Source organism: Helicoverpa armigera, chromosome 5 (genome assembly GCF_030705265.1).
Source record: "Helicoverpa armigera isolate CAAS_96S chromosome 5, ASM3070526v1, whole genome shotgun sequence".
Classification (NCBI taxonomy): Eukaryota; Metazoa; Arthropoda; class Insecta; order Lepidoptera; family Noctuidae; genus Helicoverpa; species Helicoverpa armigera.
This window is the reverse complement of record NC_087124.1, coordinates 7090030-7102820: the sequence shown is the minus strand read 5'-3', so window position 1 is coordinate 7102820 and position 12791 is coordinate 7090030. Positions and strand designations below refer to the sequence as shown.

General features: G+C 37.2%; 3 protein-coding genes across 5 annotated transcripts in view; all 3 read left to right on the top strand.

Moving 5' to 3' along the window:
• Window positions 1-3781, top strand: part of LOC110380708 (ATP-binding cassette sub-family C member 4) — a 32858-nt gene extending 29077 nt beyond the window's left edge. For both annotated transcript variants that reach the window (XM_064034761.1, XM_021340830.3), the window contains exons 16-25: window positions 134-343; window positions 431-661; window positions 774-880; window positions 1072-1195; window positions 1433-1603; window positions 1737-1864; window positions 1947-2069; window positions 2173-2295; window positions 2567-2727; window positions 2987-3781. In XM_064034761.1, coding sequence (XP_063890831.1) covers window positions 134-343; window positions 431-661; window positions 774-880; window positions 1072-1195; window positions 1433-1603; window positions 1737-1864; window positions 1947-2069; window positions 2173-2295; window positions 2567-2727; window positions 2987-3257 — 1649 coding nt within the window. In that variant the 3' untranslated portion in view covers window positions 3258-3781. The remainder of the gene's footprint in view (window positions 1-133; window positions 344-430; window positions 662-773; window positions 881-1071; window positions 1196-1432; window positions 1604-1736; window positions 1865-1946; window positions 2070-2172; window positions 2296-2566; window positions 2728-2986) is intronic.
• A 1704-nt stretch (window positions 3782-5485) lies between these two features.
• Window positions 5486-7010, top strand: LOC110369771 (uncharacterized protein CG16817). 2 transcript variants are annotated; one of them, XM_021325322.3, is made up of 2 exons: window positions 5486-5636; window positions 5717-7010. In XM_021325322.3, exon 2 carries the CDS (start codon window positions 5722-5724, stop codon window positions 6193-6195), a length of 474 nt encoding a protein of 157 aa, XP_021180997.1. In that variant the 5' UTR covers window positions 5486-5636; window positions 5717-5721; the 3' UTR covers window positions 6196-7010. The 2 variants fall into 2 exon arrangements, with proteins under 2 accessions (XP_021180997.1, XP_021181007.1); XM_021325332.3 differs by having other exon boundaries at window positions 5538-5636; window positions 5696-7010.
• Window positions 7011-8957: 1947 nt separating this feature from the next.
• On the top strand, window positions 8958-11736 carry LOC110370741 (decapping and exoribonuclease protein). Its single transcript, XM_021326661.3, has 4 exons — window positions 8958-9608; window positions 9722-9980; window positions 10164-10302; window positions 11458-11736. Exons 1-4 carry the CDS (start codon window positions 9116-9118, stop codon window positions 11689-11691), a joined length of 1125 nt encoding a protein of 374 aa, XP_021182336.1. The 5' UTR covers window positions 8958-9115; the 3' UTR covers window positions 11692-11736.
• The last annotated feature ends 1055 nt before the right edge of the window (window positions 11737-12791 follow it).

Sequence of the window (12791 nt, the reverse complement as noted above, 5' to 3'; positions counted from 1 at the left end):
CACCGTTAGGTTGGTTTTTTGTACTTTTATTTCAACCAACTAGGACCAATAGAAAAACACATGATCGTATCATACATAATAATATGTCCTAACTGAGTTATTATTGGAAGACTAAAATACATACTTTTTTCAGACCTGGACATCCACGCTTTCATAGGCCCTCTGGATACATCTCAATATTTGTATGTCTACTCGGCGCTAATCGTTTGCTGTATCTTCTTCATCACGGCGCGTGCATTCATGTTCTTCAAGGTTTGCATGACAGCGTCCCGCAACCTTCATAACGACATGTTCCATTCCATGCTCCGGGGCGTTATGAGGTTCTTTGACACTAACTCCTCTGGTAAGTAAAGAAAACCGAGTATCTGCTTGCCTATAGTAAAATAGATTTTACTGTTACTCAAAAATAACATATTTCCTCCTTCCACAGGACGTATTCTTAACAGATTCTCTAAGGATATTGGAGCCCTCGATGAATTGTTGCCTCGTTTCCTACTCGAGTGTATACAGATCTACCTAGTGATGTTCAGTATCCTAGCACTAAATGCTGCTGCTCTCATCTGGACGCTGCTGCCTACCACTATCATCCTATTATTGTTCTACACTATACTCCAAATCTACCTTAAGTCTGCACAGGGTATCAAAAGACTGGAAGGCACAAGTAAGTACCTAAAGTAATCTGAGTTTGAAATAGTAAATTAAGTACCTACACTTTATTTGTGAGCAAATGAATTTCGACGATGTTCATTGTTCTTTAATCTTGATTTTTTTAGCTCGAAGTCCTGTCTTCTCCCATATGTCGGCCACTCTCAACGGCATCAGCACTATCCGATCAGCTGGCGCAGAACAAAGATTGATTCAAGAATTTGATAGATTCCAGGTACTGTAATCTAAATACTAAAACTGAACTGAGATAAAACTGAGAATAATATTTTTTGTCCTTACCCTAGTCTCATTCTAATCTTTGGATTTTGTTTAATTCTCAAATTCAAATACAGCACATTCATCTATATTTATTTAGGCGGCTGAAAAGAGCCTCGTCTGTAATCGAATATTGTTTATGGGTGGCAGGATATCCACACGTCCACGTGGAGCAGCTACCTGGCGAGCGGCGTGACGCTCGGCTTCTGGTTGGACTTCATCTGCGTCATATACCTAACAATCGTCATTGTCGCCTTCCTTGTTATTGATAGCAGTGAGTACTACTTTTCTACCAACGTTACCTTTAGGTTACAGTCTATTTACTGTGATTAACTCTTTAATTTTAACTCAACAAAACATTGGTTAAAGATAAGATGTGAAAACTTCAATACTTTGTTTCGAGATATTCGTTGTATATGCCGCGTAATTGCCGCAGTTTACTTAATCATAGAGTTAAAAGTGAGAAGCCATTACTGAAAATAAGGTCATGTATTTATTTTTTCATAAATAGAAACGATATTCTCCGGGAACGTGGGCCTGGCGATATCACAAACGTTGATCCTGACGGGCATGCTGCAGTTTGGTGTCCGTCAGACGGCAGAGGTCATCTCGCAAATGACCAGCGTTGAGCGCATACTGCAGTACACACACATCGAACGGGAGCCCAAGTGGGACAAAGGAGGTCGGTGTACTGAATAAAAAGTCTTACTAAAAATTTTGTATGGGAGAACATGAACGGAAGCTTATTTAAAGTGCAGCTTAGTTAATGCGATAAAAATTGACATCCTCTATAACCATTAATCGTTTTTCCTCAGAGAAAGAAACGCCTGCTGGATGGCCGTCACGCGGTCGAATTCAGTTCAAAAATTGCTACATGAAGTATACTCCCGAAGACTTGCCAGTGCTTAAGAATCTCAATTTAGTTATAGAAAGTGGATGGAAGGTACAATTTTTGAATATTGTCATAGGTTTGCTATCCATTATTGTCAAGAGTAGTCCTTATTTAAATTTCTGAATATTTGTAGGTTGGTATCGTGGGCCGGACGGGGGCCGGCAAGTCATCACTGATCTCCTCGCTGTTCCGCCTCGCCATCGTGGAGGGAGAAGTTTTCATTGATGACGTTGACACGTCTTACTTAGCTTTACAAGTAAGTAATCACTAACGGTACAAGTTACTATATTCATTATAAAATTCCATATATTTTCAAGAAAACTTCTGTGCCTCGCTATATACTCTATTTACCTTACTAGGAGCTGCGATCGAAAATATCCATCATACCTCAGGAGCCAGTGCTGTTCTCAGCGACCGTTCGGTACAACTTGGACCCGTTCAATAACTACGATGATGAACAACTGTGGCAGGCGTTGGAAGCTGTGAGTTCTAAGAATCTACTATTGTTTATTACTCGTATATGATGTATTTAATACAAAAATGTCTACAGCTAATACAAGTTGGTCACCGGTTGGAGGAACTACTTGTTCACACCCGTGTAGATGTTATAGCCGTTCCCATAATTCAACTCCATGCCGAATCTCATCTAATCTTTTCAGTAGTTTTCCCACGATAGCATCACATATGCAATTTTAATAATTTTGGAGAACATTTTCTGAATTAGCTACAAAGTACAAGCCTTCATCTTTTCAGGTGGATCTCAAAGCCGCAGTGCCGGCGCTGGACTTCAAGGTGTCAGAAGGAGGGTCGAATTTCTCACTGGGACAGCGACAGCTCGTATGCCTTGCGCGCGCCATCCTCCGCGCCAATCGCATCCTCGTACTGGACGAGGCTACTGCCAACGTAGACCCTAAGTAAGTTATGCATCTAATCTGGAATAATTTGTCCTCTTTTAATTAATTTGGACTCAAATGTCTTTCGGAATGTGAATAAAATCTTTTGTAATGAACCTAAAATTATAGTTCCGTTAAATGTCCACTGCAACAACAATGAGTAGGAACAACTAATAATACAACTTTCGTTAGATTTTTAATGTATTCTTAGAGATAAAATGTGTGTGGAGCTTAAACTAATTGTGTTGAAAAAAATAAGAATATTATTAAAATTTTCCAGGACGGATGAATTTATCCAAAGAACAATAAGAACGCGCTTCGCGGACTGCACCGTGCTGACGGTGGCTCATCGACTGAACACCATCATGGACTCGGACCGAGTCATGGTGATGGATTCGGGACGGCTGGTAGAGTTTGACCACCCCTACCTCCTCCTTAGCAACCCCGAGGGACACTTCACCAAGATGGTCAAAGAAACCAGTGAAAAAATGTCCGCGCAGCTATTCCAGATAGCAAAGAACACATACCTTAGTAGTGGTGGAGTAATATAACAGTGTCATTCTCTATATAGTTTCGTAAGAAATTTGTTATAAGTACTCTAAACGGCCATCGCATTGGAATACTTGTTTTGGGAATCAGGTAGTGTCTTTACTTGCCTACTGAACTCATAATAACCCAGTAAAGGACACGGTCACAAAACCCATAATATTCATTTAGGTAAATCCCTACTCTTACTTACCTACAGTTGTCCTAAACGTTTGTAGGAATTACAGAACTACGCAATTTAAAAGGTTTTTAAATTCTTCTAATCCGAGTTTAATAATATAAATATTTAAACTCTTGATAATTTAAGACTTCTTCATCTAAAGTTACAAAATAATTATTCCAATGTAGATAAAAGAATTTATAGTGTGAGTAAATAGTGTTAAGTACAGTGCAGGAAAAAAACTGTGTTATTTATTTTACTATGAAATTGTATCATATCAGTAACGACGTGTAAGTTAAAAAATGACCATTACAAATGCCATAGAGGTTACCTACCCTCGAAAAATAAAACATAAGCATTTAAAAAATATTTTTATTTATTTTCTATTGCCTCCTCCTATATTTTTTAATCTCTGATCGGACTCTCCTTTCATTCTTTTGATAGCCACATGATATTGCAAGGAACTGCTCTTCGTCCTCAATTTAAGGATATCCATGAAAACAGTCACATGCCAAAAACTTATCCCATCTAATGTCATGTTATGGAGTAAAGTATCTGAGCAGAAGTAAGGCTTTTATCAGCACAGGGTAAGTAAAAATTAAAAAGCTACAAATAATTTGGCTTTACCTACAATAACACTTGAGTATTTATCGAAAAAAATTGCCTATTTCTTCCCAAGTATCCTCCCATATTATTCCTGTAGCCTTATTCGCTAACTCCACTGACAGCTCGCAAATATCATCAATTGGTAAAGTGTACATCAGTAAATTGTCAAACAGCTATTTTCTTATTCGCTAACGCCAGTTACCAAATGAGATGACGTCATCAGCATCGACACAGGCTGATATCCACCATGACTCATTTTGACAGCGGTTTCTGTATCGATAAACGTTATATTGCGATTCCGTAAGCCCAGTGGACATCAAATTGATAGCCAATGTCATTTTTTGAAATACACTACAAATAGCAGTGTTTTATGCCTCATCACTGGGATGTCTATACTATATTGTTGCATCAGACATATTAGATTTCTCTAATTTTGCGATTCCAATAGAAATACAAACCCTGAGTCGTTTCCTTTATTTTTTGATAGTGTTATTTTTAATTGTATTATTTTAATTTGTTTTATCTTTCTTTGTGTGGAATAAAAATTTCGCGTGTATTTTTGCTGGCATTTGTGGAATAAGAGACAAAACGAAGTTTATCCAGAATCCAGAAATGTCGTATGCGAGATTGCAATAATTCTCTGGATTTACGGGAGCAGGAATTCATGGCAAATTTCCGTATCAACAAATCAAGGTTTCAGCGAGTTTCGGCAGAGTTATGTCCGTTTCTGCAACGTGCTCAACAAAACACTGCTGTTGCAATTGAGCTAAAAGTAAGAATTTATAACGTAAAAAGTTAAATAAATACCAATATTACATAATTTGATGTTACCTACTAATTTGCAGCATGTCTCAACCTTCATTTAGTAAGTGAGGTAACCGATGCTCTCAATGTATGGGACGACCTACTCAAGTACGTAAAGTTACCTTCCTGTAGTGTACCAATTTTTGTTTTGCATGCAAAACATAGGAATCTACGTATCAAAATATTGTTTACGTTGTTAAATTTATAATAACTACAATACTCACAATATTCTCAGTTAATATATTGTTCAACCACACGGAATTTTAGACACCAAGTTCACACACAATAGAAAGCAAATACTGAATTTTACCGCCACAGATTGTTTTTAAATATATAACACGCTGAAAATAAAGCGTTCTCTCAAACGTAGTTATGTAATGCTAATAGGATATTTCCTACTTAGCAGTATAATAGTCGATAAAAAAATAGAGTTGTCAAGTTGTCATCGTAGTTTTGGCGTCAGCAACCGTGTAACGATATCCACTTCATGCGATACAGAATACCAATGTTTTGAACTTATAGGTTGACATCAAAGTTCCGATGACAACTGAGGCCAGTTGACATCTGAGAATTCGAAAGTTAGCGAATAAGCCAGCTGTTCCGGGTGTACCCAACTCCCATTCGCCTTTATTTATTTTTAAAATAGTAGATATCTGAATTTTTTAATTGGTAGCCCGTGTACTGTGATCTGACATTTTTGTCAAATGTCAGTCAATTAGTACTGTCATGAACTGTCAACATCCATCAAGAAACTTCACGAAAGTAAAGTGAACCGATTGCGTTTATATTCATATATTTCTAGAAATCCTTACATGTAAGTAATACCTAATATTTATTTAATAGTTATGTTCATCAATACAAGTCAAAGTAAAGTTTGTGATTTTTTAATTTCAGCTACAATGACATCGGAAATATTGGCTACACCGCCATCGGTTTCATGGGCGCAGAGAAGTGCTCGTGTGTTTTTGACGTTTAATGTAGAATGTGAGAAACCAGACATAAAAATTGAGCAAAAATCTGTATTTTTCAAAGGTATATGCACACCAGATCAAAAGTTACATGAGGTTGTTATACCCTTGTACTCAGATATTGATCCAGAAAAAAGTTCTTACACAAACAAAGGGAGGTTAATCGAGGTTGTTTTGGCGAAAGCAAAAACTGACGACCCCTTCTGGCCTGCCCTAACAAGTGACAAAAAGAAACACCACTGGCTCAAAGTTGATTTCAATCGTTGGCAAGATGAAGATGAGAGTGGAGATGACTTTGATAATATTAGTGACATGTTCTCTAGCAAATTGGGCAACTTTGGTGATGAAAACGATAAAGAGGTTACCAGCTCATCCGATGAGGAAGATCTTCCTGACATAGAGTAAAGGATCTCAAGTATAACATAGCCAAACAAATTTATTAGTGCTAGAAATTTGTAATTACGGACAATATTGTGCTTTTATACAAGGAATAGTTGGTAGCTCCTAACTGTATGACATATTGTAAGGTTCAATAGTTTAGGAGTGTGGTCTGCAAGTATGCTTTCTCTTTTTTTATAGTTTTAATGATCTTATTTGCAAAAAAAAACGATTTTAATTTAGGAGACATAAAATTTCAAATATTTTATTTTGGACATGTCAATAGTTATCTCCATGCTGACTTAAAGTATTAATATTAAAACGACCCATTTCTCTGATCTGAATTATATTTTAATATGTCTGAAGCCTAGCAAGTGCTTATTTAATCTAAACATTTCTTCTTCATTATATCATTTACAGTTTCTTAAATAATAGGTTTTACTTAATAATAAACTAGTACTTTAGCTAGACAGTTGAGGCATAACATCATTATTTTGTACTTTGTGTTTAATTTATAAAGTAAAACACATACATTCCAAAGATCCAACTATGGCTGCTATCCGTAGGTTTTAAAATAAGCATACTCATAGGGCTTCTATGTAAGCCATGATATTTATGTGTAAGAACATACTAAATCAAGTATGCATGTATTACAAATGACTGTATTATGGTCTACCCATTTATATTATTTATACTATTGTATCACTAGTATATGTAGGTTTCCATTTCAATACTGTTGAAAGAACAAGACAAATTAATTTACCCCAAAATCTGCATGTTTTCTCTGGCGCCTGCAAATATATTTGGCACATTGTGTTCATAAATAAATCTTTCATTTTCGAGTTGTGATTTTTATTTCATCCATAGGTATATTGCACCGAAAGGTATCTGAAGCCATAGCTAAGTAAAGGAGCCAGTCCATAATAGTAAATGGTGCTTATTGTTGGTGAGAACTCATGCATAGTATAATCATCGGCACGAATCTTGAGCGCTGACCTTCACCGCGCAGAAGTGATTTATTGGGTTTGGGTCCCTTTTGTGATATGAAGTGAGGCGCGGCGGCGGGGTAAAGCGGTGATTAGCCCGCAGCGCATCGCGTCATAGCCGTCACTCGGGATTAGTTCTTTGCTGCGGTTGACGTACTTCACGACGACGAGTACACTTCCGGCCAATTTAATTGACACCAATTTTTATAAAATATATGCGCAAAGCTATCCCCACTCTTCCGCCGAGCGCTCAAGATCCGTGCCGGTACCTGGGGCCCGATTCTCCCAAGTTAATGTCAAAATTGAATCGCAATAGCAGTTTTAACCATATAGGTACCAACGACATTCGATTGGTTTGCATTTTAGTGATTTTGGTCTATACGGTAGTTTGCTCTGCAATCATATTGCAATTGTAAATCATTTGTTATTTTTAATCAATCATTGACAAAATGATTCATTATTAAATGACAAAAAAGGATAAAAACGTACCTACGCTACTTAACGCTTCAATCGTAATTGAGTCGTGATTGGATCTCAGACGAATGTGAATCGTATGTCGGTCGCTTAAGTAAAATAAGGAGAATCGGGCCCCAGTACGTACCTACCTATTTTGCGTTCGAGGAATTCCCCGAGCTGTCGAGTGAATAGTGATGTGTTCGACGTAATCAAATACAAAACATAAAAATTTCGTCGCGAGAAGAATAATTTGCTCATTAATGTACCTATTTAAACAAATAAAGATAAAAAAGTTATTGCGGGCTGCAACAATTCAAGCCGTCGCTAGGTTTGGACAGCACTGATTTAATCAATCTACAATAGACGGTTTTCTTTTTCAGAATTATAAAAAAAATGGTTCCCAAGAAAGTGGTAGACCGTTGTACCTACTACGTTACTGCGCTTTTACCTGAATGCCCGGGATAAAAAAATATTGCGCGAGCCCTTTATGTGGCTTGGATCAAGACAGTCTTCGAGTTGAAGCATTCACCTTGAGGTGCAAAGTTTACAGTGAAAAATATAATACACTCCCGAGCAAAAAATGGAATCGCCCCTTGGGCTATACAATTACAACGATTGCCAATGATACAATACATATTTTCAATTAAATGTTTATGGTCTCGTTTGAAAACCTATACTTTTTGCTTTAAATTAAGGGTAGAAACAAATCAATCATTTCCGTATTTCAGGAGCTATCTTTATCGCTATCATTTTTATTTAAGATAGCAACGAAAATCAGGCGAAAAATAAAATTGAGCTTAGCTGAAAAATTGAACATTTCAAACAAAATCAAGCATAGGTTATTGTTTCAGTATTTTGTATTTCCTCCTCTAGCCCTTATTACTGCTTTTTACGGTTTCTCATGGATCTGATGAGTTTTTAACTGTTTCTTGCGGTATTCCCTGCCATTCCTCGGCCAGCGCCATTTTCAGCTTAAATGATTTTTTTGTTTCTACCCTTGAACCTAAAAGTATAGGCTTTCTAACGAGAAAATAATAAACATTTAACTGTAAATATTGTATCATTGACAATCGTTTTATTTGTATAGCGCACGGGGGTGATTCCATTTTTTTGCTCGCGAGTGTAGTTTAGAACTTCGAGAGATCAAACAAATTGCTTTGAGTTAAATCATTACCTAAGATCACATCTTATAGTCTACATTTAACTTTGGTTAAACGTCAAAAAACCTATTTGCATATTTTTTCGGCTATCAGTCGAGGTCTGCAGTTGAAGCGCCCCTCCACACTCCTCGTATTCGTCTAAAAATACCGAAAAATACCGTCGGCAAAATACAATTTGACATCAGACATGGATTGACAGTGACAGTGACAGCGCAGCTGTTCGTTGTTATTCAATTGTTATTGATTGTTATGTTGTTATTATTTTTCTAATACGCATTGCGTTAAAGTTTATTTTTTTCGATGTATTTTACTGTAGTGAACCATTGAATATAGTTAACACATAAGATGGATGTAAATCACTTATCTCAGAGTAATCTACGCGTGGGATATCCCTATATAATCGGATATATGAGCGTAGATGTGCGACGCGAGTTTCACCATGACCTATCTCAATTAAAATATTTAACAACAATACCAAAAAGAAGAATACAATATAATTTAAACCATAATATCGAAAAGGCTGTAAAACGTACAACTGACGGCAGCAATGAAAAGATATCACTAATGTTAAGGTTTCTCCTAAACCAAAGATACCGCTTCGATTTTTTGAACAATCCAACTGGAACAACATTTATTACATACCGTAGAACTTTAATTAGTGTAATGACCAGTATATATAGTCGTGAACCAGTAAGCATTATTGCAAGCCTACTCAACAATTGCATTTACTTATGTTCTGTAGAGAGCACAGAATCATTGAAAAATTCAAATACTTCATGTGATCAGAATGCCAAGTTTTGTGCCTGGGGTTATAAATTTGAACAATATATGCTATCAGGTATCAAGAGTACCCTTATATTTTGTTAAAATTATTTCATGCACTTTCAACTGTAAATATCAGTGAATATGTGATGGGTTTTTTTTCTAAACTATCCTCATTTAATTTTGCAGATTTGCCAGTAAAAGTACCCAACATAGAGAAACCTGTTATTGAAAATGAGGAATTTTCAATTTACTTCAGCTCTCAATTGGGAAAGCACAGGTTGTTTTATGGAGCCCAAATTGATGGAATGTTAGCTAAACAAAATGCATCAGGACCTCCAAAGACAAGTGATGTTGATGCAAATTTAACATATTTGAGGAATGCTGATTATGTTGAGTTGAAAACGAATAGAGAGATACACAACCCAAGACAAGAAAAAAACTTTAAGTAAGTCATGCACATTCTAATCTCTTCACAACCCACAGTTCCGTTCTACTCCACCCACCCAAATTAAATTTTCACTAACCATCCAAAGGAAAGACTGTAAAATTGCTGTTTCTACTTAAGTGTTGCAAAATGATTCTGTATTCAAGTGTTATTTCCTGTACTTACATTAAAACCTTTTTGCAGAAAATACAAAATGCTGCGATGCTGGTGTCAATGCTACCTGGCTGGTCTGAAGGGATTACTTGTGGGATACAGAAATGATGAGGGCATTATTCATAGAGTGCAGTGGTTCGACACTGAGGATATTGTGCGATACTGTCGGGTATGATAAACCATCAAAAATATATCCTAATTCCCTTTTATCCAGCTAGTTAAAGAGAGCTCTACAGTACTTCTACTGCGAGTTTTAAACAATAGTATTTGCAGATACCGTGTTTCGGATGGCACGTTAAACTGTAGGTCCCAGCTGTCATTGAAAATCCTTGGCAGTCGTTATGGGTAGTCAGAAGCCAGCAAGTCTGACACCAGTCTAACCAAGGGGTATCGGGTTACCCGGGTAACTGGGTTGAGGAGGTCAGATAGGCAGTCGCTTCTTGTAAAGTACTGGTAGTTAGCTAGATCCGGTTAGACTGAAAGCTGACCCCAAAATAGTTGGTGAAAAGGGCTTGGAGGATGATGATTTGCAGATACTCAATAGTAACTATGTTTTTTTTGTAAGCTCCTGTACAATTTCCCATTATAGACATTTACATAGTCAGTTTCGAGTTTTGACAAATACTAAACTTATGGTAGACCACTATCTTTGTTGACTGTACCTAGAACTCTAGTCAACTCTTATTATTTTTAACCAACTTCCTTAAAGGATGTAAGTTGGATGTTGTATATCTGTCCCCATAAATTATTACTGCTCTAGCATAACTATCACCTGCCTTGCCTTTTTTCCAACTTTTTTAAGCCCGTGGACCGCGCGTGATGGTCGCGAAATACGTTTTGAAGAATATGCGAAACGGCTCCACACTTGGCGTTCGCGCCCTGTCGCGGGCATCGCGTTTGGTGCGCAGGCTAAGCGTAGAGCGGGCATTAGTCTTCCAGTAGAGGTCCACCAACGAGGTGGACAGACGACCTTATAAAGGTCGCCGAAAGACGCTGGATGCAGGTCGCTTCCAACAGGTATCTGTGGAGATCAAAGGGGGAGGCCTATGTTCAGCAGTGAACGTCCTATGGCTGAGAGTGAGTGGAGGTCAGAAGAAAGTTATTCAGTCTATTTCGAGTAACGATAGGTTTAGGTTTGTGAATCACAACATGCGACTGCCTATGTGCCTTACTATTAACCTTGTGCAACACTGGTACTCAGCGGCATCTGGTCTGAATGGATCCGACGTCGTTAGGAAAACGAAGACTTAGGTACTCGCGTTTAGATGATGAGATTAGAGCTTCTAGTTTATCATAGTAATAATTGATACCTAACTCTTTTCAGGACGAATGGAAACCACAAGTAGCCATTGACAATTTAGTTCACTTTCTGTCTTATGTAGAGAACTGTTTCAAGTCTTTGAAAACAACTTCTAAAGACGATTTCGCGTCCAAAGAACCGCTAACGTTAAAGTTCGATATCGATGCTCAGCAGAAAATCACCGTAAGCAAGGATATCTACGAAGAACATGTGATACTACCAAGTTGGTATGTTAACAATATCCGCGCTCACTTATAAATTGTATTTTTTAATATGCCTTTGCAATATATTACAGACAAATTACATGTTTTTTTTATTTATTTATCTAGTTATAGTTTTGCTCAGAAATATCAATTATGTAGGTACTCCTACATATTAATTACGAATACTTAAAGGCCCGTGTGTTCTGAGAGTGTTAGATAAATGGTCAAAGCATGCGACATCCGACCCTAAATACCTAAACCTAGATTTTAAAGCGCCTCATTAGATAGAACATTTCTTCTATGGCGAATTAGTCGAAAATATGACTTATGAGATTGAGGAGGGCCTATATAATAAGACTTTACTGTTTATGGGAATCTGATCTGTTGATGAATTAATCTGATCACTATTTTTAGTGCTGTGCCCCGCACTAAAAATAGTGATCAGATTAATTCATACCTTCTTTTTTGGAGAAAAAGCCATAAATTCGTTGCGAATCTCCTTGCAAATTAAATTATAGTACTACTCTCTTCTCTTACGTATTTTCTTCTGTTAGGTTACTCTATGGGTAACAAATTGTCAAGGTGGTGTCACTAAACTTGTCAAAACTCCAGTAGCCAAAAAAAATCCCATAAAATGTAACTAAGAAAAAATAAGCTTAAAATCAACAAAAATCAGCAAAAATGGCTTTGAGTGGCAATAAATTAAAAGAATAATGAAAAATGGGACAGTTAGATGAAGCAAGATCGTCCTCTAGAATGGGCAAAAGCTCATCGACCGTCAAAAAGAGCTCTTCAACAAAAGGAAAAAAAGGTGGCGCAGGCGGATCAGAGTGCTTGAACTTCTCCAACCCTAAAGTTCAAGGAGTTCTGCTAGTTGGCTTACTTGCCGTGTTGGCTGCGGCTTTATGGTTTGGCTTCTCGCACGGCTGTCTACGTCGACGACGTAGAAGACGCCCATCTCCTTGTTGCCAGTAAGTGGTAAGTCAGTAAGCGGTTCCAATTTTTTTGAAAACTTACTATAGGTTCTTGCTGCGAATAATTATTGGTGTCCCTAGTTAGTAACACATAGTAGATAGAAATGTAATAGATAGCTTTTAATTCTCAATACTCAATTCTTTATTAGCTTTCCATATTATGTTATAACAGGTGGTATAT